The sequence below is a fragment of the Leuciscus leuciscus genome (genome assembly GCF_965113295.1).
Source record: "Leuciscus leuciscus genome assembly, chromosome: 15".
Lineage (NCBI taxonomy): Eukaryota > Metazoa > Chordata > Actinopteri > Cypriniformes > Leuciscidae > Leuciscus > Leuciscus leuciscus.
The window spans coordinates 7,445,699-7,471,291 of NC_138739.1; the positions used below are offsets into that span (position 1 = coordinate 7,445,699).

At 41.0% G+C, this 25,593-nt stretch overlaps 3 protein-coding genes across 3 annotated transcripts in view; all 3 read right to left on the minus strand.

The window, feature by feature from the left end:
- Window positions 1-25,593, minus strand: part of LOC309474953 (uncharacterized protein) — a gene marked incomplete at its 3' end in the record, with an annotated part of 266,525 nt that overhangs the window by 213,800 nt on the left and 27,132 nt on the right. The gene's annotated exons all lie outside the window — the stretch shown is intronic.
- The window catches only part of LOC309474954 (uncharacterized protein), a gene marked incomplete at both ends in the record, with an annotated part of 214,867 nt that continues 189,444 nt past the window's right edge, over window positions 171-25,593 (minus strand). Inside the window, one exon of the mRNA XM_082137573.1 lies at window positions 171-505. Coding sequence (XP_081993699.1) covers window positions 171-505 — 335 coding nt within the window. The remainder of the gene's footprint in view (window positions 506-25,593) is intronic.
- Window positions 10,433-15,481, minus strand: LOC309476054 (uncharacterized protein). Its single transcript, XM_082139190.1, has 2 exons — window positions 12,557-15,481; window positions 10,433-10,482 (listed from the first exon to the last, which is right to left on the minus strand). Exon 1 carries the CDS (start codon window positions 15,419-15,421, stop codon window positions 14,108-14,110), a length of 1,314 nt encoding a protein of 437 aa, XP_081995316.1. The 5' UTR covers window positions 15,422-15,481; the 3' UTR covers window positions 10,433-10,482; window positions 12,557-14,107.

A 25,593-nucleotide genomic window follows, 5' to 3' on the forward strand; every position in this document is an offset into this window, starting at 1 on the left:
TATTTCAAATATATTTCTTTTGTTTATGGGATATGATCAAATCTAGTCAACAATCTTATATTCGGTTCCAAGTGAGTTTTTATACGGTCTGTCATCTTAAACTGTAAAATGATTCAAAAATGATATGTAAATAGTAAATAAGAATATTTGAAGGAGAAGAAAAATGATCTCTACTCACCATAGACAGAAACTCTGAATGCTTTTGATGAGAAAAATATTTCTCCTGGAAACATCAGTAGTTTATAATCTCCTTCATGTTCAGTTCTGGTGTTTGTGATGGTCAGAGATCCAGTTTGATTGTCCAGCTTCAGTCTGTCTCTGAATCTCCCATCAAGAACATCATCATATACAGTGATTCTGTCGGCCGTTACATTGATTTCAGCTATTAAAGTGTTTTCATCTCCAAACCTCCACTGAATCACATCATCATCCTTCATTTCAGTACGACGAGAGTTTAGAGAGACTGATTCTCCCTTCATCACTGACACTGACTCATGAATCACTCCTGAAGAACAGAGTTTTTCACAGATTAAAGCTTTAAAATCACTTGATGTTGGTTTGATGAAGCTTCACTAAAATACTTTTAATCATTTTAATGTGAAATTAATAATATTCTCCTGCAGTTTAAAGACAAAAGATGAAGAATGAAAAGAGAAATAGATTTATATATGGAACAATAACTAAAAAATACACTTTTACTGTAATGTTTAATGTCACACTAAAACTAATGCTGTTGAGTATCTGAGCTTCATATTTACATTAATTTGTTTAATCAATCAATCCATAATAACTGAGTTTTGAATTCAAACTTGATCTGATAGAAGAGAAAAAGAAAAGAAAGTGTTAGTATTAACTTAATGGAGGAAAAGAGTAACAAGCACCACTTAAATGTCCAGCCCGCAGAAGTCACACTTACCCTGTAACTACATGAACAAGAGTATATTTCTCCAGTATTTAAGCAAAAGTTGCAATAGTTTTAGTTCTCAGTGCACTTTTGTTAAAAGAAAGTCCTGTATAAATGCACAGATATGGACCCTATAATTTTTAAAAGTCTATATATATTGGTATACTGTTATTACAAAAAGGTTTGCAGTGTCTGTTCTCGCTATATTGCTCTCAAATGTAAGATTGTTGTATTATAATAGTAGAATAAGTAACGCTTAGTTCTAAAATACCGACAGTATAAATAATTTGTTAATTCTTCTGGTTATTACCCCTTTATTCCTAAAACTTTACATGTTGTAGGTACACTATAATTACAGAAAGTTCCACTGTAAATTAGTTTTAAATACGCAGTTCTTTGCGGGCTGTAATCTAAAGCGTTACCAAGCAAACTCCAGCAGCTCGAGCTCTTACTAGAACCAGGAAGTGTGATCATATTAGCCCGGCTCTGTCAACACTGCGTTTGCTCTCTATCAAACATTACATACATTTAAAAATCCTGATGATTACTATAAACTACTATTACTGAGATCAGAGTTTAGAGTTACTGAAATAAACAATATCATAAAACAATGAAAAGAAAAAGAGTTTAATTTAATTTAGTCATTAAAAACAGGTGAAACCAATAGTCTATTTAACCCTTTCACGTGTGATTCTGACTGGGTGAGTTTTTTCAAGGCGACATTTATTTTAAAACGTTTCTCCATTATTGTTTCCATGGCGAACCGTCATGATCTTGATTTAAAATGTGAGATGGCGCCGCCATGTTTGTTTGCGCCGCAGTTCAAATTCTCTGAAGAGTTTGAATCTGACAGTTATGTGACATCATCACTGAACATTCCAAATCCCAAATGTGGGACCGTATCACTCAAAAGGTTTACTCACTGCGGACATAGAGCCTGAACCTCTTGATCTCACTGTTGATCTGTAGTTTATAATATCCTTCATGTTCAGTTGTGGTGTTTGTGATGGTCAGAGATCCAGTTTGATTGTCCAGCTTCAGTCTGTCTCTGAATCTCCCATCAAGAACATCATCATATACAGTGATTCTGTCGACCCGTTTATCGATTTCTGCTATTAAAATGTATTCATCTCCAAACCTCCACTGAATCACATCATCATCCTTCATTTCAGTAAGACCAGAGTTTAGAGAGACTGAATATCCCTCAATCACTGACACTGGCCCAACAAACACTCCTGAAGAACAGAGTTTTTCACAGATTAAAGCTTTAAAATCATTTGATGTTGGTTTGATGAAGCTTCACTAAAATACTTTTAATCGTGTAAATGTGAAGTGAATAATATTCTGCAGAAGTTCAAAGACAAAAGATGATGAATGAAAATGAGAAATAGTTGAACAGTTTTATATAATCAAGTGACTTTAATCTCAAATAAGAGTGTTCTCAGGAAAATCACACATTATTTGTTTCTATACGAGAATAACAGTGAATGTTAATCCTTTCTGACTATTTTAACCAGTAATTTATCACATCAGAACAGAAACAACTGAAACCAGAAAAACACATTTAAAACTCACCATCCAGACGCCACAAACACAAACAGAGCAAAACTAATTTGAGAAACATATTCTTCATCGGTTCACTGAAAAGCCCACGATAGTAACTCTTAATGTCTGAAACACTCAGATTGCTCTGAAAGACTGAACTGAGATATTTATCTGGTTGTGTGTGAATCCTCCCCCAACCTCAGTCAGTTTCCGCTCACACATCCGTCTCCTTTAACATCACGGAAATCAACAAGCTTTTGCTGATCTTACATTTTCAAATGAATTCTGGCCCTGAATGAAAACTAATAGCAGAAGAGTGAAATATTGGATTAGATATCTGTATCTACTGGTGTGTTATTTAGTGCTGTGAGCTGTCAATCATCTTTGACCTCTGACCTGTGGCTCTTATTTGACTGTTGATGGATTCACTTTATTTCAGTGTAAAGATGTTTTGTGTGGAGTGAAAGCTTCTTATTAGCAGGAGAGAAAATGAAGAAACGCTTCAGCCACAAACTGCTGACACACACAGAGACGACAAACATCCAGCAGAAGCTGTTTATCCACCGACAGATCAAACCAGACACACAGATGTTTGTACTGATAAAATAAAAGGAAATACTTTTGCAGGGTTAATTTGACTCAAAAGCTACTAAATCACATATAATGTTTGCCTGTGTTGTTGCAACAAAATTCATGAATGAACATTAAAGGAGAACTCCGGGAAATTTTTAAGTTAATCTTGATCGTTATACCTTTGTGAGTACTGTCTATATATATATATATATATATATAAAAAAAATGAACCAAATTGGTGCTTGCAACACGGAGCTGCTACAGCTAATGCCCAGAGCTCCCACTCAGCTAAAACGGCAGTTATGGGGGCATATACATAAAGAGTGTCTTTGTGCCTGTTAACAGACACAAAATGCAATTAAAATGTCTGTCCAACATGAACAGGGCCCTTACATGACAACAAGATGCTTTTAGCAAATTAGCCATTGTTTAAATTCACCTAAATAGTGTTTTAGACGGCTAGCTGTAGTCTCGCGCTGAAGTCCCGTGGAACTCAGTTGTAGCCGGAAAAGGGTAAATAGCAGTGTGCAGGTGAGAGGAGCGTAGTGTGTGAAGAGTGATGATCGGAGTTGCTCTGCCATTTTCGCCAAGAATATATATCAGAGAAGCTTTGGAAGATATTTTGCACCTTGAGATGGACAAGCACTGTTGCATTAGCATGATAAATTCTGGGGTTTTTTTTTGGTTTTTTTGGTAAATTGATACTGTGAGTTTTTTTATAACATAGGCTATGCTTTGTATACAGTGTTGTTATTGTACACTGTTTGTCATTTAACAGTATTTTGTTGTTGAATAAAAAAAAATATTCTCTTAACTAAACCCTAAGTGTACTTCTTATATTCATAAGCCAAAAAATGTACCATGATAATAATAATAAACACATTTAAAACTCACCAACCAGAAGCCACAAACAGAGCAAAACATAATTTGAAAAGCTCCAGGAGTCAGCTGTCCGTGATATTTTTGATGAATTGAGCAAAATTGTTAACAAAACATGTAAACATGATCAAATATGATTGACAGCTCACAACACTAAATAACACACCAGTATACAGATATCTAATCCAATAGTTTACTCTTAGTTTTCATACTGGCCCATAAATGTAAGATCAGCAAAAGCTTGTTGATTCTCATGATGTTAAAGGAGATGGATGTGTGAACGGAAACTGTGACTGAGGTCACGACCAGATAAATATCACAGTTCAGTCGTGTTTCAGATCAATCTGAGTGTTTCAGACATTTTAAGAGTTACTATTGTGGCCTTTCAGTGAACCGATGAAGAAAATGGTTAGTTTGCAGCAGTGACACAAATTAACTTTCCCATTATGGTCAAATAGATTTGTACCTTTTTTGGCCATTTTTACATCTATAAAGGTATTTTATTTAAACTTTTATGTAACATTTTTTACATGAAAACTAAACACACTGAATATACTGTGACAGAACGCCCTCTCCCGGTAGGCGTGACCTCGCGCCGTAACAGGAGAAGTCAGCTAGGGATGGAGGGTGCTGTGGAGGTGGCCGAGGCGATGCGCCACAAAACTTGACAGAAAAACATTTAGAATAGCACAGTCCATGTAGATTGAAGAAATTATAAAATCATAGTTCATAGTGCTGTCTAGAAACAGTGATGATGAAGGTACCGGGTGGGATAGGGTGGAAGTTGAAACTTCCTTCTTGAAATCAAGTCAATTAATTGAGCCGATTCATTCAAAACAACCGACTGATTCAGGAACGAAGCAAGTGACTGCATTTAATAATGGGTCTTTGAATCATCTTTGACTCACCCAATTCGTTAAAAACTACAGATTCAAACAAAACACTGCTGTGTGTGTGTGTTTCTCAGAGATGTGTGACTGCTCTTCTGTGGATTTGTTTATAGCCTATATGATATAACTATATTCTTTGTGAAACAGAGCAAAAACATACAATATTGTGTCTAAGACTGTTAACTTTTTGTTTGTTGAACTTTTACATAAAATCAGTATCACATTTACAATCATGCTGATGTTCAGGAAAAACAGCACTCTTTCTCGTGTGATATTGCCTAACAGGGTCTTACGACATAAGTGTAAAAAGATATGAAAAGTCATCCAGATTTTATCCTCATATCTTGATGTTTGGGGGAATTCACACTGCATTATAAGAGGCTACATCACGCAGTGAAAGCGTGCACTCTTAAATTGCACATGCAGGAGTTTATCGTACTTAGAGAAAAAAACGTTCCACAAACATTCAGCAGAAGCTGTTTATCCACCCAACAGATCTAACCACATTTCAAATTTTAACTAGAAATACTTGAGTTTATAAAGAGATTTCTTTTTTTTTATTGCAGACTTTACCACACTTTGGTATTTTAGCGAATCTGAGTAAAATAACACTTTTGAAACTAACATCAATGTTCCTTATCGATACGGTTCAATCGTACTGCGTCGTATATTCTGCCATAGGAACGCTCCCCTGTGGCCATTCGGCATTTCTGAAAGAGCAAATTTCATGCAGCGTTGTTGCAAATGCTGCACCACCAGTGTAGCACATGCAGGGCACCCCTGCACCCAAGTAGTAAGTATACAGGGCAAAAAAATGATTGATTGACAGGTACCATGCCCCTTCCGGTGACAGGTCCCGCCCCTTCCGGTGTCCCGCCCCTTCCGGTGACAGGTTTCCCGCCCCTTCCGGTGACAGGTTTCCCGCCCCTTCCGGTGACAGGTTTCCCGCCCCTTTTGGCATAGGATCAAAGGGATCAAAGAAGATCAAAGGGGTTTTGACAGCTAGTTTTGACTTTTGATTGACAGGTTGACAGTTAGTATGACTTTTGATCATGTTATTGACAGCTAGTTTCGGGTTTTGATGTCTTTTGATTGACAGGTTGCCCCTCCTAGCCCTTGATCATGTGGTTATTGACAGAAGGTTTTGAAGGCTTTTGAAGCCTTTTGATATTGACAGAAAGTGTTATAACAATATGTCATGGTATCTGACAGCTAGTTTGATGCCTTTTGAACATGACAGTTAGTGTTTTTGAAGTCTTTTGATCGTTTGAAGACACTGATTAAATAATACGTCATGGCTATATGACAGCTAGTTTTAATTGTTTGAAGACACTGTTATAATAATATGAAAGCTAGTGTGTGTTTTTGAAGTTGGTATCACACACACGATCCTCCCTACATATTCCTGAGCGTATCCGGGCTGTACTGTGAAACTGATAAGGGGAAAACTGTGGAAGTTTATCTAACACACAAATGTTGAAAAACCATTCAGTTCTTTTAAAAGAATATAAATTATTATAAATAAATGAAATGTTTATAAAGATCTTACTAAAACCTCACTCAAAAAGTTTAAATAAAATAGCTTACTAAAAAATCCACTGAATCAACCATTTCAGTTTAAATAAAATGGAGTCACAAAAACAATTGCAATCAGTTAAATGTTTATAGAGTTAAAAAACAAAAACAAAAAAAAACATACAGGTTATGAAACAATCAGTTGAAGAAAAAACATATAGCTTATGAAACAACGCAATAAATGAAACGGGTTCACGAAAATAAAAAAATAAAAAATCATCTCACATGTTTAGATAACTAAAGCGCCTCTCCAGCACAGCCCCGGCCTGAGTGGTGCGCGCGCCCTCCGCATTCTGACATCCCCCTCCTTCTGCTCCTCCACATTCCAGAGCACAGTGATAGTGAGAAACAGAGATTTTATAAAATAATGTATATTTCACACAAATAATATAATATACAATAATATAAAATAGCATCTTACTGAAACCAATTCTTTCAGTTTTAGATAAACAAAAGAATAAAAAAATCATCTTACATAAAACATTCTGTTCTTTAAAAGAATATAAATGATTATAAATAAATAATATAAAATAAAGATCTTACTAAAACCTCACACAAAAAGTTGAAATAAATGTACAACTATCCAGTTTAAATAAAATGGATTCACAAAAAAATTGCAATGAGTTAAATGTTTATAGAGTTGAAGAAAAAAAAAAAACATAGGCCTACATGTTATGAAACAATCAGTTAAATGTTTAGAGAGTTGAAGAAAAAACATACAGCTTATGAAACAACGCAATGTATGAAACGGGTTCACGAAAATAAAAAATCATCTTACATGTTTAGAAATCAGGGCCCTCTGTCCTCTCTTTACACCAGCGTTTGACCTGCGGAGCTTTCAAAAGCACCAGCCAAAGGGTGTGTGTGTGTGTGTGTGTGTGTGTGTGTGGGTGTGTGTGTGTGTCAGAGAGTCACAAATTCAGTGATCAGGATATCAGGTGCTGAGTTTATAAGAAGTATAATCTTAAAAGTTTAAATGATATCTTTTAAAAATAAAAGATTGTTTAAATGAAATATTTAAAGTTGAATACATACACATCTTCTATTTATCTTTTAGAAGATTACTGTAATGATTTTGTTTAAATTGAACCTAAGGTATAATTGTTATTAAACAATGTCTGTTCAAAAACTTTAGATTGTTGAAAAACTGTACTTAGTCGTCTTAAATCTCATTTATATGAAAAGATTCAATCAGCATTTTTTTTTGTCCATGCGGGGGTTTCATTTTTTATGGTGGGGGCTTTTCATAGCCATAATGATTTTTGTACCGTAACTGCATATTCTATCCCGTACACCTAAACACGACCATCACAGAAAACGTACTCGGTTACTAACGTAACCTCGGTTCTCTCTAGAAGAGGGAACGAGTACTGCATAAGATATCTTACGCTAGGGGAAAATCCTTTTCCGCGAGATATTGAAGCCAATAATTATCCTTAATTTTGTAATAATGCAAAACGCGTTGCAGCAGCAATGCAGACATAGGCGAGACAGCTCGCGCGCCTATTGGCTGCTCTGCGGCAACTGCAGCAGCCTATCGAGCGAGGCCTGGCGTGACGTCAGACCCAATCAGGGCACTTCGCGCCCGCTGCGTCACGTCCCGCCGAAATGGGCGAGGTCTAGGCCTATAAATATCGCTCGCAGGCAGCTATTATCTGGTTTTTCATCATCGAAGCAACCAGAGCGTGTGCATGCACGGCAAGATACGCAGTACTCGTTCCCTCTTCTAGAGAGAACCGAGGTTACGTTAGTAACCGAGTACGTTCTCTTACGAGAGGTCTCTCGTACTGCGTAAGATATCTTACGCTAGGGGACCCAATGTAAAACGCCGTGCATGCTGAGATCTGACACCAAAGACCCAAGGGCGAAAGCCCGGGGTACATATAGTGCACAATCACTCAGTGAACTCACAGGGAGTCCGGGAAGAGGGAGGGGTGCAGCCTCACTTTTCCACATAAAGTAGCGTCGATGGGACGCGAATTTCATCATACAGACAGGGCGGGGTACGGCCTGAACTGATGGGGAAAATGTGGGTCTTACACAGTTTGCCCAGCTTTATACTGTCGAACATTGAGCTGTGCTCAGCAAACGCAGCATTCTGAGCTGATCGCATCAGGTCAGATAATACTGGTAGTTTAGACCGACAGCAGCCTGGCCTGCAGGGCGGGAACCTCTAGGTTATAAAACCTTATAAATGTAGACGGGGAGGCCCAGCCTGCCGCCATACAAATATCTTGCAAGGCAATCCCACTTGACCAGGCCCATGAAGAGGCCACGCCTCTCGTGGAGTGCGCTCTGACACCCAAAGGGCACTGCATGCCCTTGGAGGCGTATGCCAGCGCTATAGCATCAACTATCCATCTGGATAGGCTCTGTTTCGACGCGGCTAGTCCCTTAGAACGTCCGCTAAACGAAACAAAGAGCTGTTCCGTCTGTCTGAAAACAGACGAGCGAGACACATAAGCTCGTAATGCCCTGACTGGGCAAAGGAGGCTCGCGTCTCTTTCCTCATCAGGGACCGGTAGGGCTGACAGGGAGATAACCTGCGCCCTAAACGGTGTGTTGAGGGATTTTGGAACATAACCGTGCTTAGGTTTGAGTATAACTTTTGAGTCATTGAGCCCAAACTCCATGCACGCCGCGCTCACAGAGAGCGCGTGCAGATCCCCTATGCGCTTCACTGAAGCGAGAGCCAGCAAAAACACCGTTTTGAAAGACAGGTGTTTCAAATCGATTGACTGTAAAGGCTCAAATGGCGCACCTTTCATGGCTTCCAGAACCGTAGAAAGGTCCCATACGGGGACTGAGGGAGGTCTGGGAGGATTCAGTCTCTTAGCTCCTCTAAGGAAGCGGATGACTAAATCGTTCCTTCCTATTGACTGACCAAGCGTTGTTTCTGAGAACGCTGCTATAGCCGCCACATAAACTTTGAGCGTGGAGGGGGCCCTGCCCCCATCCAACAGCTCTTGTAGGAAGGAAAGCACCTCCGTCACATCACAGTTTGTGGGTGACACACCACGGGCTGTGCACCAGCCCGAAAACACTGACCATTTCGAAGAATAGAGTCGTCTTGTAGACGGAGCTCTAGCCTGCGTGATCGTGTTTAATACTCCTTTAGGGAGTCCAACATGTACCCGTTGATGGCCCAGACATGAAGGGACCATAGTTCCGGGTGAGGATGCCAGATCGAGCCGCGGGCCTGTGAGAGGAGATCTCTCCTCATTGGTACTGGCCACGGGGCAGTACTCGCTAACTGCATCACGGCTGGGAACCAAGGTTGGTTTTTCCAGAACGGTGCTACCAGCAGTACTGAGCATCCTTCTTCCCTGATCCGTTCTATCACCTGAGGCAGGAGAGAGACGGGGGGAAAAGCATAGAGCGGGCGGCGGGGCCACACATGGGCCAGCGCGCTCCTGCTCTTGGAGAAAAATTCTTGACAGTGAGCGTTTTCTTGAGACACAAACAGGTCCACTTCCGCTCTGCCGAATTTCTTCCACAGCATTTGGACTGTCTGTGGGTGTAGAGACCACTCGCCTGCCGGAACATTGTTCCTGGACAGTCTGTCCGGTCCTATATTCAAGATCCCTGGCACGTGCGCTGCTCTGAGCGAGCGCAGGTTGCACTGAGCCCATACCAGGAGGCGTTCTGCCAGCCTGTACAGTTTCTCGGATCTGATGCCGCCCTGGCGATTTATGTAGGACACCACAGACATGTTGTCCGAACGGACCAAGACGTGGTGACCTTTTATTTGGGGACAAAAACGCGTCAGCGCGTTGTCTACTGCCAGCATTTCGAGGCAGTTTATGTGCAGGAGCTTCTCCCGTTCTGACCACTGGCCGAAGAACGGTCTGCCCTCGAGCAGCGCTCCCCATCCCGAGGTGGACGCGTCCGTGGACACCACTTTCACCCTCGAGGAAGTCCCCAGGCTTACACCTGATTGGTACCAGTCGTTCGCTTTCCAGGGTTTCAGAGCTGTAACGCATTTCTGATTGACCCTGAGGCGAAGCAAACCGGGTGCCCACGCTTCGCGTGGGACTCGCGCTTTCAGCCAAAACTGCAGCGGGTGCATGCGGAGCAGACCCAGCTGGAGCACTGACGATGCTGAGGCCATGAGACCTATATGGAGTCAATATAGGGCCATATATATCTGCAAAAAAAAAAAATGTTTTGCAAAAAAAAAAAATGTTTTGCAAATAAAAATAAGAGTATTGAGAATTTTTTTTTGCTTTTTTGCAAGTAAAAAAAAAATATTGCAAAAGAAAAGTTAACCACTGAGAGAAAAAATAAAGTTTAGCAAAGTAAAACTTCAGCAGCATTGACTTTGCAACACATATTTCCCTTTGCGCCGCTCCTTTAAATCCGCGTTTCAGTCATCCGTGCCTCTGCGGCGCAAGCTTTCCTTTGCGCTTCATTTTTCTTTGCGCCTCGCTTTGTGTCCCTGATTTGACGTGGGGGGAGGGGTCAAGAGGTTGGGGTGTGTACAAGGGACGAAGGCGCGTCCCTCTCGTAACGTCATCAGCGCGAGCCCCAGACTATTATTGTCAATAATACATACCTGTGATCCATCACCCGGGCTGCGTTCCAGTCCAAAATTGTCATGCCCTTCACTCGCTAACTTCCCTCCGTCTCGTTCACTCGGATGTACGTCATTGCGAGTGCTCACTACTGGCGGAAACTGCAATGGGCTGAAATGGTCCTAAGCCCTTGATCACTTGGAATCAGCTGTGGAGTTGATTTATTATTTACATTTTGTTTCCCTTTAAGAATTTGTTTAATGCAGCATCCAAATGTTTATAGGTGTGTTTGGGTTGTTTTAAATTAAAAATATATATTATTAATATATCATAGAGTTGTCTGTTGTGGTGGTGATTAGATGAGATATGTGGTGACGTCACAATCGTACTGCATTGTGGGACATATAGGTGCCTGAAGTGTACATTGAAGCAGACTCGCTCCCTCGGTCAAAATCGAGGGAACGAGGGTCTGTCCATATAAACTTCCCTCGTCCACTTCACGAAGTGGAACGCACTTCAAAATGGCGGCAGGGATTCCCCCAAGGGGAAGTGCTTAGGGAAGTTCGCAAGTGCGTGTCTAAAAGTGGACTGGAACGCAGCCTCACATGTCTCTGCTCCGCCATTTCGATCGATCCAGTCGGTCTGGGGCTCGCGCTGATGACGTTACGAGAGGGACGCGCCTTCGTCCCTTGTACACACCCCAACCTCTTGACCCCTCCCCCCACGTCAAATCAGGGACACAAAGCGAGGCGCAAAGAAAAATGAAGCGCAAAGGAAAGCTTGCGCCGCAGAGGCACGGATGACTGAAACGCGGATTTAAAGGAGCGGCGCAAAGGGAAATATGTGTTGCAAAGTCAATGCTGCTGAAGTTTTACTTTGCTAAACTTTATTTTTTCTCTCAGTGGTTAAAGCTGCCGTCGGCAACATTTTTTTGATCACATTCAGTGTAATCGACACTATAATCCGACAGAACAACATAAATAAGGTGGTTTTAGAAAAAAACCCGAGCTTCTAACTCCACCTGGAGCGTGTTATTTGTTTTGCAAAAATCCAGCGCTCCCGCTTCATCAGGTCCAATCAGCGCAGGGGGGTGTGAGATCTAACTGTCAATCACAGGTCGTGCACACGCCACAGATCCCCCCTCACTCGCGCACGTTAATATCACATGCACACGCCACGCCTGAAGTTCGCCTGGAGATTGCATGAAGCGTGATGGCGGAGAGAAAATCTACTAACAAGCTTCCAATTCCTCGGTTATCTATGGATAGATTAGCCAGGGCTGCCTACCTCCGAGTCCATGGTGTTGATAGATGCTGAAGAGACGGACGCGTTCACAGAAAATCAGGTACACACGCACAGTGACGCACTGACGAGCACGACCTCGATGGGAGGGTGCTCGCTGGTAGTGGGGAGGGGCATGAGAGTTGTAAACATTAAACATTTTGGCTAATCGACCCAATCTGCCAGACTTGCCGACGGCAGCTTTAACTTTTCTTTTGCAATAATTTTTTTTTACTTGCAAAAAAGCAAAAAAAATTCTCAATACTCTTATTTTTATTTGCAAAACATTTTTTTTTTTGCAAAACATTTTTTTTTTTTTGCAAAACATTTTTTTTTTTTTGCAAATTTTTTTTTTTTTTTGCAGATATATATGGCCCTATATTGACTCCATAGACCTAGCATCTTCTGAAATCTCTTGAGCGGGACAGACGCGCCGCAGCGAAAAGAGTTCGCTGTGCGTCGAATGTCTACCGCGCGCTGTTGTGATAGTCGCGCTATCATGGATAGTGAGTCCAGTTCTGTGCCCAGGAAAGATATTTTCTGACTGGGTGACAGGGAGCTCTTCGCCCAATTGACACTCAGACCCAAATCCTCGAGGTGATCGAGTAAAATGGTCATGTGTTCTATGAGCACTGCGCGAGATTGCGCTAGAATCAGCCAATCGTCCAAATAGTTCAGCACTCGCATGCCTCTCATTCTGAGGGGTGCGAGCGCCGCATCCATGCACTTCGTAAATGTACGGGGTGCTAGGGACAAACCGAACGGCAGGACTGTGTACTGATATGCCTGGCCCTCGAAGGCGAATCTCAAATATCGCCTGTGACGTGACGCTATCTGTATTTGAAAATACGCGTCTTTCAGATCTATTGACACAAACCAATCTCCTTGGCGAATCTGCACAAGGATTTGCCTGGTCGTGAGCATCCTGAACTGTCGCTTCACAAGCACTTTGTTCAGTTGCCTTAGATCTAGTATGGGTCTGAGACCCCCGTCTTTTTTCGGTACCAGGAAGTATCTGCTGTATAGCCCTCCTTCGCTCTGATCTTGAGAGAGAGGCTCTATGGCCCCTTTGCTCAATAGTTTCGTCACTTCGGCTCGAAGTAGATGTGCTACTTCTGTTTTTACCGTGGTCTCGACGCGCGCCACATAGCGCCGAGGGCGTCGGCGAAACTGCAGCGAATAGCCTCTTTCTATAATGTTCAGCACCCACTTCGAAACCCCGGGTAGCTTTGCCCATGCGTCTGCATGGATAGCTAGGGGTTGAATACGAAGCGCGCTCCGCTCGCTCAGCGATGGAGAAGCTTCGGTGTGCTGTAACACAAGCGTGTCGCTCGTGACATTTGAGGCATGGGGCGCGCTGATGACAGCGGGCAGATTGCCCGCGCTCGACTCCTCTGCGGTGGTTAACCGCGAGGGGGAGGGCTGGGCGGTTCCCGTGGGAACTGTCATGTCTATGTGTGGATGTGGGCGCGGGACAGCGGGCACATTTATCACACCGAAAGCATCGTTCGCTTGCGTGAAGCGAGCGCACGTTGGTTTCGTTTTTACAGAAACCGTGAGACATGCATAACGTGGTGTTAGTGGGCACTGGGTAGTGGGCACGTTCACCATGTTTGAAGCGCAACCGATCTGAGTCGGTTTTATGTGCGCGAGCCCTGTGTGACAGGCTGTGCTTGTGTGTAGGGATGGGCACTGGGCAGTGGGCATTCTTACTACACATGAAACACCATCGGCCGTGGCCGGGACACCAGAAAATACACTCTTTTGGGGATTTATCTGGGTAGCCGTGAAAACGGCATTTGTGTGCAGGCAAGCGGGTGACAGAACCGACTTGTTGGCTGCAGAAAACACTGGAACAGTCACATTTTCTGGAACTGGACGAGCGAATAGCTTTGGTGTGAGTCCGGCCGCAGCGGGACTGGAACACCGTCGTTTTCCTAGCTGTGCTAGGACGACTTCGGGGCCTCGGGCTTCACCGTGATCCTAGGTCGCGAGCCGCGTCCTGCGGGGCGGCGACCGGATGAGCGGGAGCGCGGTCTCGCGCTTCTGGCCTGGCGGCGCTGTGAAGTGGAGGCAGTGGACGGTGGCTGTGGCTGTGAGCTCTGAGCAGACGGTTTCGCACGGCCTGCTGCAGAGCTGGAGCGCTTCGGGAGGAAGTGCTTCATAGCCTGAGACGCTTTCTGTACCTCTGCGAATCTCTCCGCGAAATCCTTGACGGAGGATCCAAAGAGGCCTGTGGCGGAAAGTGGGGCGTCGAGGAACGCGGTGCGTTCAGACTCGGCCATTTCCGAGAGCGTCAGCCAGAGATGTCTCTCAGACACGGTGAGAGAAGCCATAGTCCGTCCAATGGCTTGTGCTGCGGACTTAGTAGCACGAAGAGCGAGGTCCGTGGCACTCCTTAAGTCCGGCACGCAGATCGCGTCAGGTCCTTCCTCATCCAGCTTACGGAGGAGATCGGCCTGGAAGATCTGGAGCGTTGCCATGGTGTGCAACGCTGACGCAGCTTGCCCGGCGGCGGAGAAAGCGCGGTGGAGCAGGCTTGACGTCGTGCGGCAAGCTTTAGAGGGTAGGGCCGGCTTAGCGCGCCGTCCAGCGGAGGGCGGGCATAAGTGGGCCGCTATCGCCTCTTCAACCGGCGGCAGCGAGAGGTATCCTTTGTTCTTGGCATCGTCAACGGCGGAGAATGCCAAAGAAACAGCAGGACGCACTCTAGCAGAATAGGGGGCGCTCCAGGACTTGGCGACTTCTTCGTGTAACTCAGGAAGAAAAGGCGCCGGTCTGGACGCAGGCGAAGCGCGCTCCCCAGGCAGGAAAAATCCATCCAGCCGGTTGTGAGCGGGCTGCTCAGGCGAAGACCACTCGAGGCCGAGGCCCGCCGCGGCCTGTGCGATTACTCGCATGAGTTCCGTCTCAATGGAAGCTCTCTTGCCTGACGACGTGCGGGCAGGGGGTGCGGGGTCCTCAGAGCCCGCCCAATCCTCACTGCCTGACGCCAGGATAGAGCAGGAATCATCCTCTCCCAGCAGGGCTTCCTCATCCGCGATATCAACGGAAGCGGCGGCAGACGGCGGCCGCTGTCCGTCAGGAAGCGAAACAGAAGAAGCCGGGGAAGCAAGCGGGCGAACCGGCGAGCTTTGGCGGCTGAGGGAGGGTTCCGGGGCCCGCTGGGCACGGCGCTTTTTACGGCGCGACGCCGCGGCGGGCGGGGGAGCAGTCTCGGTGAAGACGGCTAGGCGAGTCCTCAGAGTCGCCATTGCCATCAGCTCGCAGTGAGGGCATCCGCCGTCAGCGAGCGCGAGAGCTGCATGTTCCACCCAGGCAGGAAACGCAGATCACGTGGCGGTCCCCGTCGCTGAGTGAGGCTCTGCACGAGCCGCAGGAAGGCATCTTTAAAAAGACGCTAGCTCTTTTAGAAATGTGTGTCGCGGCGGCGACACACACACAGAAATACAGTGTAATAAAAGAGAAGGATATAAGCGCCGGAAAGCGCAGCAGGAAGGCAGGAAGGCGGCGCGGCCAGCGACTTCAGTGACTCGTCCCGCTGAAGGTGCTCTCTCTCGACGGCGCGGCTTCTAATCCAGCTCCAGCGATGCGTGTGCTTCGCTTGAAGGATGAAAAATCAGATAATAGCTGCCTGCGAGCGATATTTATAGGCCTAGACCACGCCCATTTCGGCGGGACGTGACGCAGTGGGCGCGAAGTGCCCTGATTGGGTCTGACGTCACGCCAGGCCTCGCTCGATAGGCTGCTGCAGTTGCCGCAGAGCAGCCAATAGGCGCGCGAGCTGTCTCGCCTATGTCTGCATTGCTGCTGCAACGCGTTTTGCATTATTACAAAATTAAGGATAATTTTTGGCTTCAATATCTCGCGGAAAAGGATTTTCCCCTAGCGTAAGATATCTTACGCAGTACGAGAGACCTCTCGTAAGAGAACTACATTTGTACATTTTCAAAAATGAAATAAATAAATAATTAAATAAAATGTAAACAAAGTTTTAGCTAAATAAATATATTAATAAAAACACCTTACATTTTTAGAGAGTCACAAAAGTCATCTCACACCTGTGAAATGTTCAATAATTCCTTAAGTTGTATCTGTGAGAAAATGACCACATCTTCAGAGAGAGAGAGCAACGATGAAAACATTTAGAAACTGTGAACCATCAGGCTGTCTTATTGATAGGCTGCTTATAAGGTCCTTTCCAGAGCCAAAGTTTTGTTAGTACTAAATTTATTTCAAAGCATGATCGTAAAAGTTTAAATATGATCTTTTAAAAATAAAAGGTTGTTTTAGTTTGAAGTTTAAAGTTCTTTCTCGAAAAAATCTTTAAAGTTTTATTAAAATCATATCTTCTATTCATCTTCTTAGAAGACTTATGTAATGATTTTGTCTAACGGTGATTATAATTTGTTACTAAACAGCGTCTGTTCAAAAACTTTAGATGGTTGAAAACCTGTACTTAGTCGTCTTAGATCTTATTTATAAAAAAAAAAATGTGTCCATACAACATGTTGTCAAAGTCTGTCACAATGTTTTGTTGTTTTTAAGACATCTGAGGACTCTACATTGCTCTTACTTAGACTAAGTTGTATATATATATATATATATAAATTTTTTTTGGTTACATTGTTTTTATTTATCAAGTTAAATATAAATTTGCAAATCCAAAAACTGTTTGTTACTTGGATGATGAATATCTTCACTTTATGATAGGAAAGTACGGACAGCGCCTTTGACCAAGCCTCTACATATGGGGCACTTGCGTAGAGAAGGCGCACATTCTTTGCACACAACTAGGTGACCGTACATTATCTGCACGGTCACCTCGAACGAAGCGGCAGTTGGGGTAATGCCTCTGGTGCTCTGATACTGCACGATCTCCCGGTTCCCAGTTGCTAAGCTGACCTCCACAACTGAAGCAAGCCACTCTGTCGCGCTGACCAAGGTAGTAGAAACCACTTTTGGCAAGCTCGGCTGGAGTTACTGTAGCAAGAGTCCAATTCTGAAAGGTGTCAAGGCGTTCCTGTTCCCAACGCATGCCAGGATTGTGACAAGCCGGAGGTCGCTGGTGAGACATATCCTCAACTCCACGGGAGGAAATAGGACTGGAGAGGGCCAGGTTGCTGAATGCCGTGTTTAAGTAACCCACCTGCTCCTCCATTTGGCCTGAAATGGATACCGTGGTGGTCGATGTTACGGCTGTCGCAGGGGCAGAAAGCTGTAGGATGGCCAAGTTGTGAAGCGGGGGAAAAGGCAGAGTGATAGGACGACAGGAGGTTTGCGGTGGCGGGTAAAAATGTGACCACAGGGCGTGTCCACTCAAGCCCTTCTCTCTGCTGGACATCCCATGACTAGTGTCTAGTCGTCCATGACAGAACACATAATCTTATTAAACTTATTAAATACCCTCTATGATGCAGGAACCGATGCTAAGAACAAAATCAAATTTTGTTCAACACCACAATTTCAAAAATTTAAAAATCACCACACAATTTCAGGTATACACATCTTGGAAATGGTTGCCACCTCAGGAATACAGTAATTAAGATGCAGAAAACAAATATTGAAATATTTAATCTTTTAAATCAGGTTGTATTTTTAATTATTCTAAATATTATTATTATGTATACTATTTTATTTAATACCTCCTAAAGAATAAGTTGTGTCATACTATTTTTATGAGCTCAGACATTACCACAATAGTCATTTTTGTAATTTTTTATTTTAACATTATACTTTCGAGTATACATTGAAGTAGTGAAGAAAATGATAGACCGGCATTACGTACATAAAGTAAAACAATAATGACATTTACAGATGATCTAACCAGAATAGAAAATCTCTGCAGGCTATCATGTCTTGCTCTAGGATGTAGTTGACCAGACTTTCAACTAATTCACCAACGTCAGTTTTTGCATTTTTTGACACCAGTGACACGCAGAGATCCGTTACAAAAGTACAAATAGCTAGTATCTCGGTGATATCGAATTCGTCAGAACATGCACACAACACATCCAGAACTTTTCTGAGGATTACGCCGTTCGGCTCTTTGCCGTTAAAAAACATGGGCGTTACATCAGTCCATGACTTTGTCAGGCCTCTTACGACATCCATTTCATTTTTGAGATTTGTCACACGTTTGGTATCCTGCATACAATCGTTTTTCATATCACACGCAGCATCGATGATCCTGTGCATCAAGCCAACCATTTGGCCTCTAAAATGATCTTTAAACATAGAGTCTAGCGTAGCTCTTAAAGGACACTCTTTGCCCGTGGCGCACTCACACGCCGGATGATACTTGTGCCCCACATCGCCAGAACTCAACGCGGAGTCGTTCTCCATCCGTTTTTGCGTCGCCATTTTTTCCAACTTTTCGAATAGTCCACTATTCGATGATGAAAGATGCTTTTCGTTCCTGGAATCTTCCTGGAATCTCCTGAGTGAGTCCTTGCGGCACAATCGTCCAGGGTTTGTGCGTTAATGCGCGTAAGTTTGTGTTTTTGGGTCAGAAGCGTGAGTCGTAGAAGCGTAGTTTGCATCAGGTTCAGGCAAACAGGAATGCTGAAGCGGCTTTTGATCAATGAGATGATGCAGTAGCACAGCAGTCCGCGGCTAGTAGAGCTAGAGTAGAGCAAGAGCGTGCGATGTCCTGAAATATTTATCAGGACGGCGATTGGGGTCCGCCCACCCTGTTGCGTAGGATGTACGGGTGTCGTCATCAGGAAAGCCATAAAAAACTAGTTCCTGCATAAACAACAAGTCCTACATGCCACCAGAGAGAAGTTTATTATTATTTTCACTCAATCCAGTTACAAAATCAGATTATTTTTAATCTGAAAATTTTAAAAAAACGTTTAAAACATATGCATGGGTGAATTGTTCACCATAAGTTCTGTAACAAACATTTAGAAAGTAGTTAGGATGTATTTCATTTTGCGCATGCTTTAAGTTAATTTTACCAACTATGAAGATGTTAAAGTTCATAGACCTTTAGCGTTTTGAGTTAAAATTAAAACGTGATATCGCATTAAACGCATCATTACTGAATTCAGGGGTGTTTAATAACTTCAATAGTTATCAAGCACCAGCTGATTGAAGTTTTTCTTCAAACAAAAGTAATTTTCTGATAAATCATCGTACACATACATGTGTTTTGTTGTATGCACAGATTTTGAGGGTCCTTGTCTTTGTTTCGCGGTATTTTAAAAAAACATAGAACCAGAGAACAGAGAACCTTGTGTGGTATTCTATATCCGCATAAAGGGTTAAAATATACATTTTAGCGCTATTTAAAAACTAGGACGGTATAATAATAATATAATGTCTCACGTGAAGATGATGGTTTAAACCATCATTTTATCAAATCGAACCAATTCATGTGAATACTGTCGTATATGAACAAAGAGAAGACCTAGAGTTCACTAACATTACAGCTAACAGTAGGAAACAGATATCCGGGGGAAAGTGTAAAGAGAACGCCATACAAAACATTACAATCACACCCGGCAATACGATAAGTGTTACGCTAGTGATGTTAAACAATTTCAAAACAGGTTGTTTCAGAAGAAATGCAAACAAAATCAAAGATGCATAAAAACAAAGGTGTCCAAAATGTTACGTGCTAATATTTGGTCTTGTTTCAGAGTCGATATGCTCCGGTGAAAACTTTGATGAGGCCGAGAACAATAGCGCTGTTAAACATGCGGTTCAATTACAATGTTCAATATAAACAAGAATCCGACTCTGTGACTGTTGATTGTTAGATATAATAGTTAGATGATGTATCTAACCATTGAAATTTGCGATATGTTAAAACATTATGCCGATGAGGCCAAAAACTTGTGGTAAACTCACCACATGTTTTTCATAAAAAGAAGAACAATTATTAAGACATAAAACACAACGTCTGTATTCTGGATCGGGCCTAAAAGACCGATGCCTAAAACTCAAAGTATTGGTGTGGATAGAATAAAAAATGAATCACCCCTCCTTTCACGTAAAAATACCACGTATCAACTGTAATTCATTAGCTTAACTGTTGTTTAGTGACACGCAAAATAACTGTGTAATAATAACAAAATAAGTGTAATAGTTAGACAAGTTTGAAGCGTAATAGTAGGTAACAGAAAAAACAGCACGTCGATGTTTCGTAGACATAGCAGAAAGATGTTCTAAAATAAATATGATTTGTTTAGTCTTAAACACTCTCATACTAGAAGGACCGTTATTTAATTCTCTTTATGCAATATTTGTTCATGTTTTTCATACATTCCTATATGAACATGTTTGACCACGCTCTGAGACTATATACTTTTTGCAAACTGTACAAAAACAAGATGTAAACAGCGTAATTGACTAGTATGTAAAATGTCAATTACAGACATTCAAAAGCTAAAACTGATCACTATAGTGGCTTTTCTGTATTTGTTTTAAATGGCTCATGATGATGAAGAAATAGAATTAGAATTTACTTTTGTGCAATTTTACCAAAGTGTGGAACTTTGTTTAACAGCCTCAAGCTTTGATGAATATGCCTCTCTCAGTGCCATAGTCAGATGTGATTCTGTTGTAATAGTTTAAGTGTAAAACAGCATGCACTTTGTGTGATTCGTAGATAGAGGGAAAGTTTCTTCTTAAAATTTCACTTAAATTCTTAATGGTCATTTATTTCTATAAACACTGAATGTTGACGGCTCTCAAAGAAAACGTCTTCACCTAAAACACATACAGTCCAACATACAAAATGTGAAACAGTGTCGTCTGAACAAGATGACTAAATGTAGCTGAGTAACAAAACCATCATTTGGAAACTTTTTATTATAAACGGAGCTTTTCAATCCTCTTTTCTTAGTGATTTGGTCTTTTGAATCTTAAAGATAAAGAATAAGATGATGTTTTAAAGTTAGTCCATAGGGTGTGGAACTTTGCATCACTATGGTGTGTAAAAATACACCCAAAGATTTAAGCACAACTATTTACACACATACTATGTAGGAGAATATCTAACTGTATATTGTAGATTGTGAACATTGCACTATCAGTTTATTTGGGGTCAGAGAACATCCTTAGCTCATACATCTCTTTAATTTTGTGCTGGATGTTAGTTAAAAGATGAAGGTATTAGTTAATAACAAACAAACAAACAAACAAACAAAAACTTTAAATCAACATGAAGCCATAATATTAATAAATAAAATATGGAATAATTACAGTTTGAAAATGACTTCCATAATATTTTATTTTAGTAAAGGTATGCCCAACACAAAGTTGTGCGTTGTGAGTGAGACCTCGCAAAGATTACACCAATATTAGATTTCTCGAACATTGCGTGGTTGCACTATACCTGAAACTTAGTAATCAACATGCATTTATGTAGGACTGTCAAAAAATCATCTGTTATCATGGTTTAGTTGTATTTTAAAACATGTTTTTTCTTAAAAACGTTGTGTCAGACGTATTGGGTAGCATGATTATCTTGTTTAATCGTGTATTAAGTTCATATTTATCAGGATGATATTTGTAGAAATAAGCAAAATACATCTATAAAACAAAAAGAACCAGTTTGTGTCAGAACACAACAGGTATGAAGATATGTTTGGTTTTTAAAGCTAGATTATCCTTTGAAAAGTGTAATACAGTATTTGATTTTTACACATGCAATGTTTTCGCCAACTGGCCTAAACTGTTGACCCCTGAAGTTATGACTTTTTAAATCAACATGAAGCCATAATATTAATAAATAAAATATGGTATAATTACATTTTACAATTACAGTACAATGACTTCCATAATATTTTATTTTAGTAAAGGTATGCCTGGATCACCCAACACAAAGTTGTGCGTTGTCAGTGAGACATCGCAAAGATTACACCAATATTAGATTTCTTGAACATTGCGTGGTTGCACTACGCCTGAAACTTAGTAATCAACATGCATTTATGTAGGACTGTCATCTGTTAAAACACTGTTTTTTCTTAAAAATGTTGTGTCAGACGTATTTGGTAGCATGATCTTGTTTAATCGTGTATTCAGTCCATATTTATCAAGTTGATATTTGTAGAAATAAGCAAAATACATTTATAAAACAAAAATAACAAGTTAATGGCCTTGTGTCAGAACACAACAGGTATGAAGATATGTCTGGTTTTTACTTTTTTATTCTAACTTTAAAGCTAGATTATCCTTTGAAAAGTGTAATACAGTATTTGATTTTTACACACGCAGTGTTTTCGCCAACTGACCTAAACCGTTGACCCCTGAAGTTATGACTTCTGAAGGTCTCTCATGTGTAGATTCACTCGGTTGAAAAAATTGTATTTTGTAATTTAAACATCTGAAAAAATAGACTGTGCTTAATATCTGCTAACTCTTTATTGTGATGCTCCCCAACAGATATTCTACTGACTATAAGTAACTCAACTATATCTCAACTTATTCTAACCCTACCAGTCCACTAATACTCTACTAACACTAATGAGAGTTTACTTTACACACTCTGACTCTCACAAGCGAGTTAGTGGGCATGCAGGTGCAACACTACTATAGTCAACAGCACGTTCAAAAGGACCATCAAAATAGTGCTACCAAATGATGACTTAAAAACATTTTAAGTATTACATTAAAAAGGCGTAATTGACAAAGATTGTAATTCTGAATTAAGTAATAATTATGACAAAAAGTCGAAATTAAAATGATGACTATGCGTCATAATTATGAGATGAAAAGTTTAAATGATGACATACTAAATTGAAATTATGATAGATAAAGTAAAATATTCCATAGTGAAATTTTCTGAATTTAGTATAATTGTATTTGTGAAAATGAGTTTTTACATATCTTCTGCTTGTTTCTGCAGTTCGTGTAGGCCTCTAAGACTATGAATAACTAAAAATGATTATTGATGAACTTGAATAACTTGAATTTTGTTGGCAATATAAAAAAAATTGTCTTCCCATACCGGCAGTCGAACCCGGGCAGCCTGGGTGAAAACCAGGAATGCTAACCGCTAGACATTTTGGGAGGCGTTGATACTGCCCCGGGCAAATTTGAAAAGGCTGCACTGCACGGTACAATATAATGCTGGATCATAGTTATGCAGAGCCACAGGAGAAGAAATCCTCGTGGCCAAAAAGCAAAAAAATTATTTATCGGGATGTAAATAAATATCGGGATAGCTTTTCCCAGGTGGAAAGAGCTAATGAAGGAGAAAGACTTTGCTGGATGGCGCCTTGCATGGCTGACACCGCCGTCGGTGTGTGAATGGGTGAATGTGAGGCTATGTAAAGCACTTTGGTGGCCATAGGTCTGTGAAAGCGCTATATAAATGCAGTCCATTTACCATTTACTTTGAAAGGGATGCTGAAGTTGCCTGCTTTCTTCTCGACAGGTAAGTCAAAGTTACGGTCTAAATTACAAGCTTTTTTCATTGCTTGGTTGTGTAAATCATTATATCATTATATAGGCAGCATAACAGTAGAACATGTACAATTAAACTCGATGAAGTGCTATTGGAAGACATGTTGTCATAGCTTCTTGGCACATAACGGCTACTGCAGTTGCAACACATAAAAATTGTATTATAATAGTATACATAATAATAATAATAATAATATTTAGAATAATAAAAAAAAAATACATGATTTAAAAGATTAGATATTTCAGATCATACTCAACAACTGGTTTAATAAAAACTTGAGTTTTTAGCATTGAAATGATCAAACAAATTCACATCTGTATTAAACAGTTGGACAAAATTCGCTGTAATATAAAATACTCTATCAAATCTAAAAATTTAAATAAAAAGTCGCTTGTTTAAAGCAAACAGAAATCGCTTGAGAAGTGTAAAACAATAAAACCATAACCTCTAATTTGATATTAAATGCTGAACCGAAAAACAGAGTCATAAAGGAATAAAGTAACTATAATATCGGGAATCATCAGATGCTGAAGACGGAAGGTAATGTAATTTTATTTTTTTTAAGTGAATCGAAAGTGCTTTTTACGAACGCCCGCTCGACACGTGACGCCACATCTCCGCGCTGCTGTTTTGGCGCGCTTTATGGAAGTTTGAATCGTTGGAGTCACACACACACACACAAGTGCAGCGATGGAGCGCGTGAACACGAGCAGTGTGAGAGGATTCCTGAGATCTTGTGACGATCTGACTGAGAAGATTCGCTGTTTAATACAGAAGAAACTCATCAAGAAGTACTTGAGCAGGTGATATTATGCACTTACGATTTATGTGTGGATTAAAGAATAGACATTAGTAGAATAGACAAAATAGGCATTTAATGAAGATATTTTATATCATTGTAGAATGTATTTCTGAGCACCAGACGCTCGCTCTCACTAGCATATGGACACACAATCCCATGCATGCCAAACTATCTAAAATGGTGCCTTCGAAGGGCACTAAAGTTTTTAATCATTATCAACATATTTTTTGATAAAAATAGCTATAAAAGAGTTCCAAATGACAATTATTTTTGAGCCCCACAATTTTGAGCGCTCCAAAGTTCTAACTACAGCAGGGGGCAGAGTTAAAAAGGAACTTTGTTGTTCTTGTCTAGCCTTAATTTACTGAAGGCTATGGATGTTAGGTAAATGTTTATTAAATTAATTCACAATATGTACACATTCATTATTAGCCTTTTTCATCATATTAGGCATAAGATTGTTATTTGTTTCTTCTCCTCTCACATTAAATCACATGTATTGTATAGGCCTATTTTAAGTTCAAAATGGTGAAATTAGAAAAAAGTTGATTAGTTTGCCTTGATTATTTTTGTCGTTGTTTAACATTTCTCAAAACATTTCTGTCAAATATGAAATGTTTAGTTTAGCTACTTGCACCTTATCTCGCACTTTATGACCGTTGTCAGCTGGAACTCGCTCTCAGCGGCTCCTGTGAACATACTATTGTCCTAACATAGACTATTATTGTTATTGTCCTAACATAGACTATTGTTTTAACCTGCTGTGCATCTGTTCACTGTCCATCAAGTGCTCTAACACCTGCAGCATCAGCCGGTTCATTGACTTTGAACTGGTGTGTTATATGAAGAATATTGTTATTTCTGGCTGCCTTTCTCCGTTTGGCTTTGGTTGCCATATTTATGAGCTAATCTGGCCTTTGAAAAAGTGAATGTTTGAACTCTGGTGTATGCTAAATGAAAACAGGTGAACAGGTGTATGAATGTGTCTGCAGGTGTATCTAACCCTAACAACTAATGACCAACTTTATTTTTGCTATTGTACATACATTTTATTCTTCTAATTGTTTGTCTTTGGTTAACACAGCTGGAGAAGAACAACAGGGAGGTTGGAAGATACAGTAGAGGAACTACAGAATAAATATGGAGAGGAAACAGCATTAAAAAGGATCAAGTCCATTGTGAAAAAAATCAGAAAAAAGAATATCAAATGT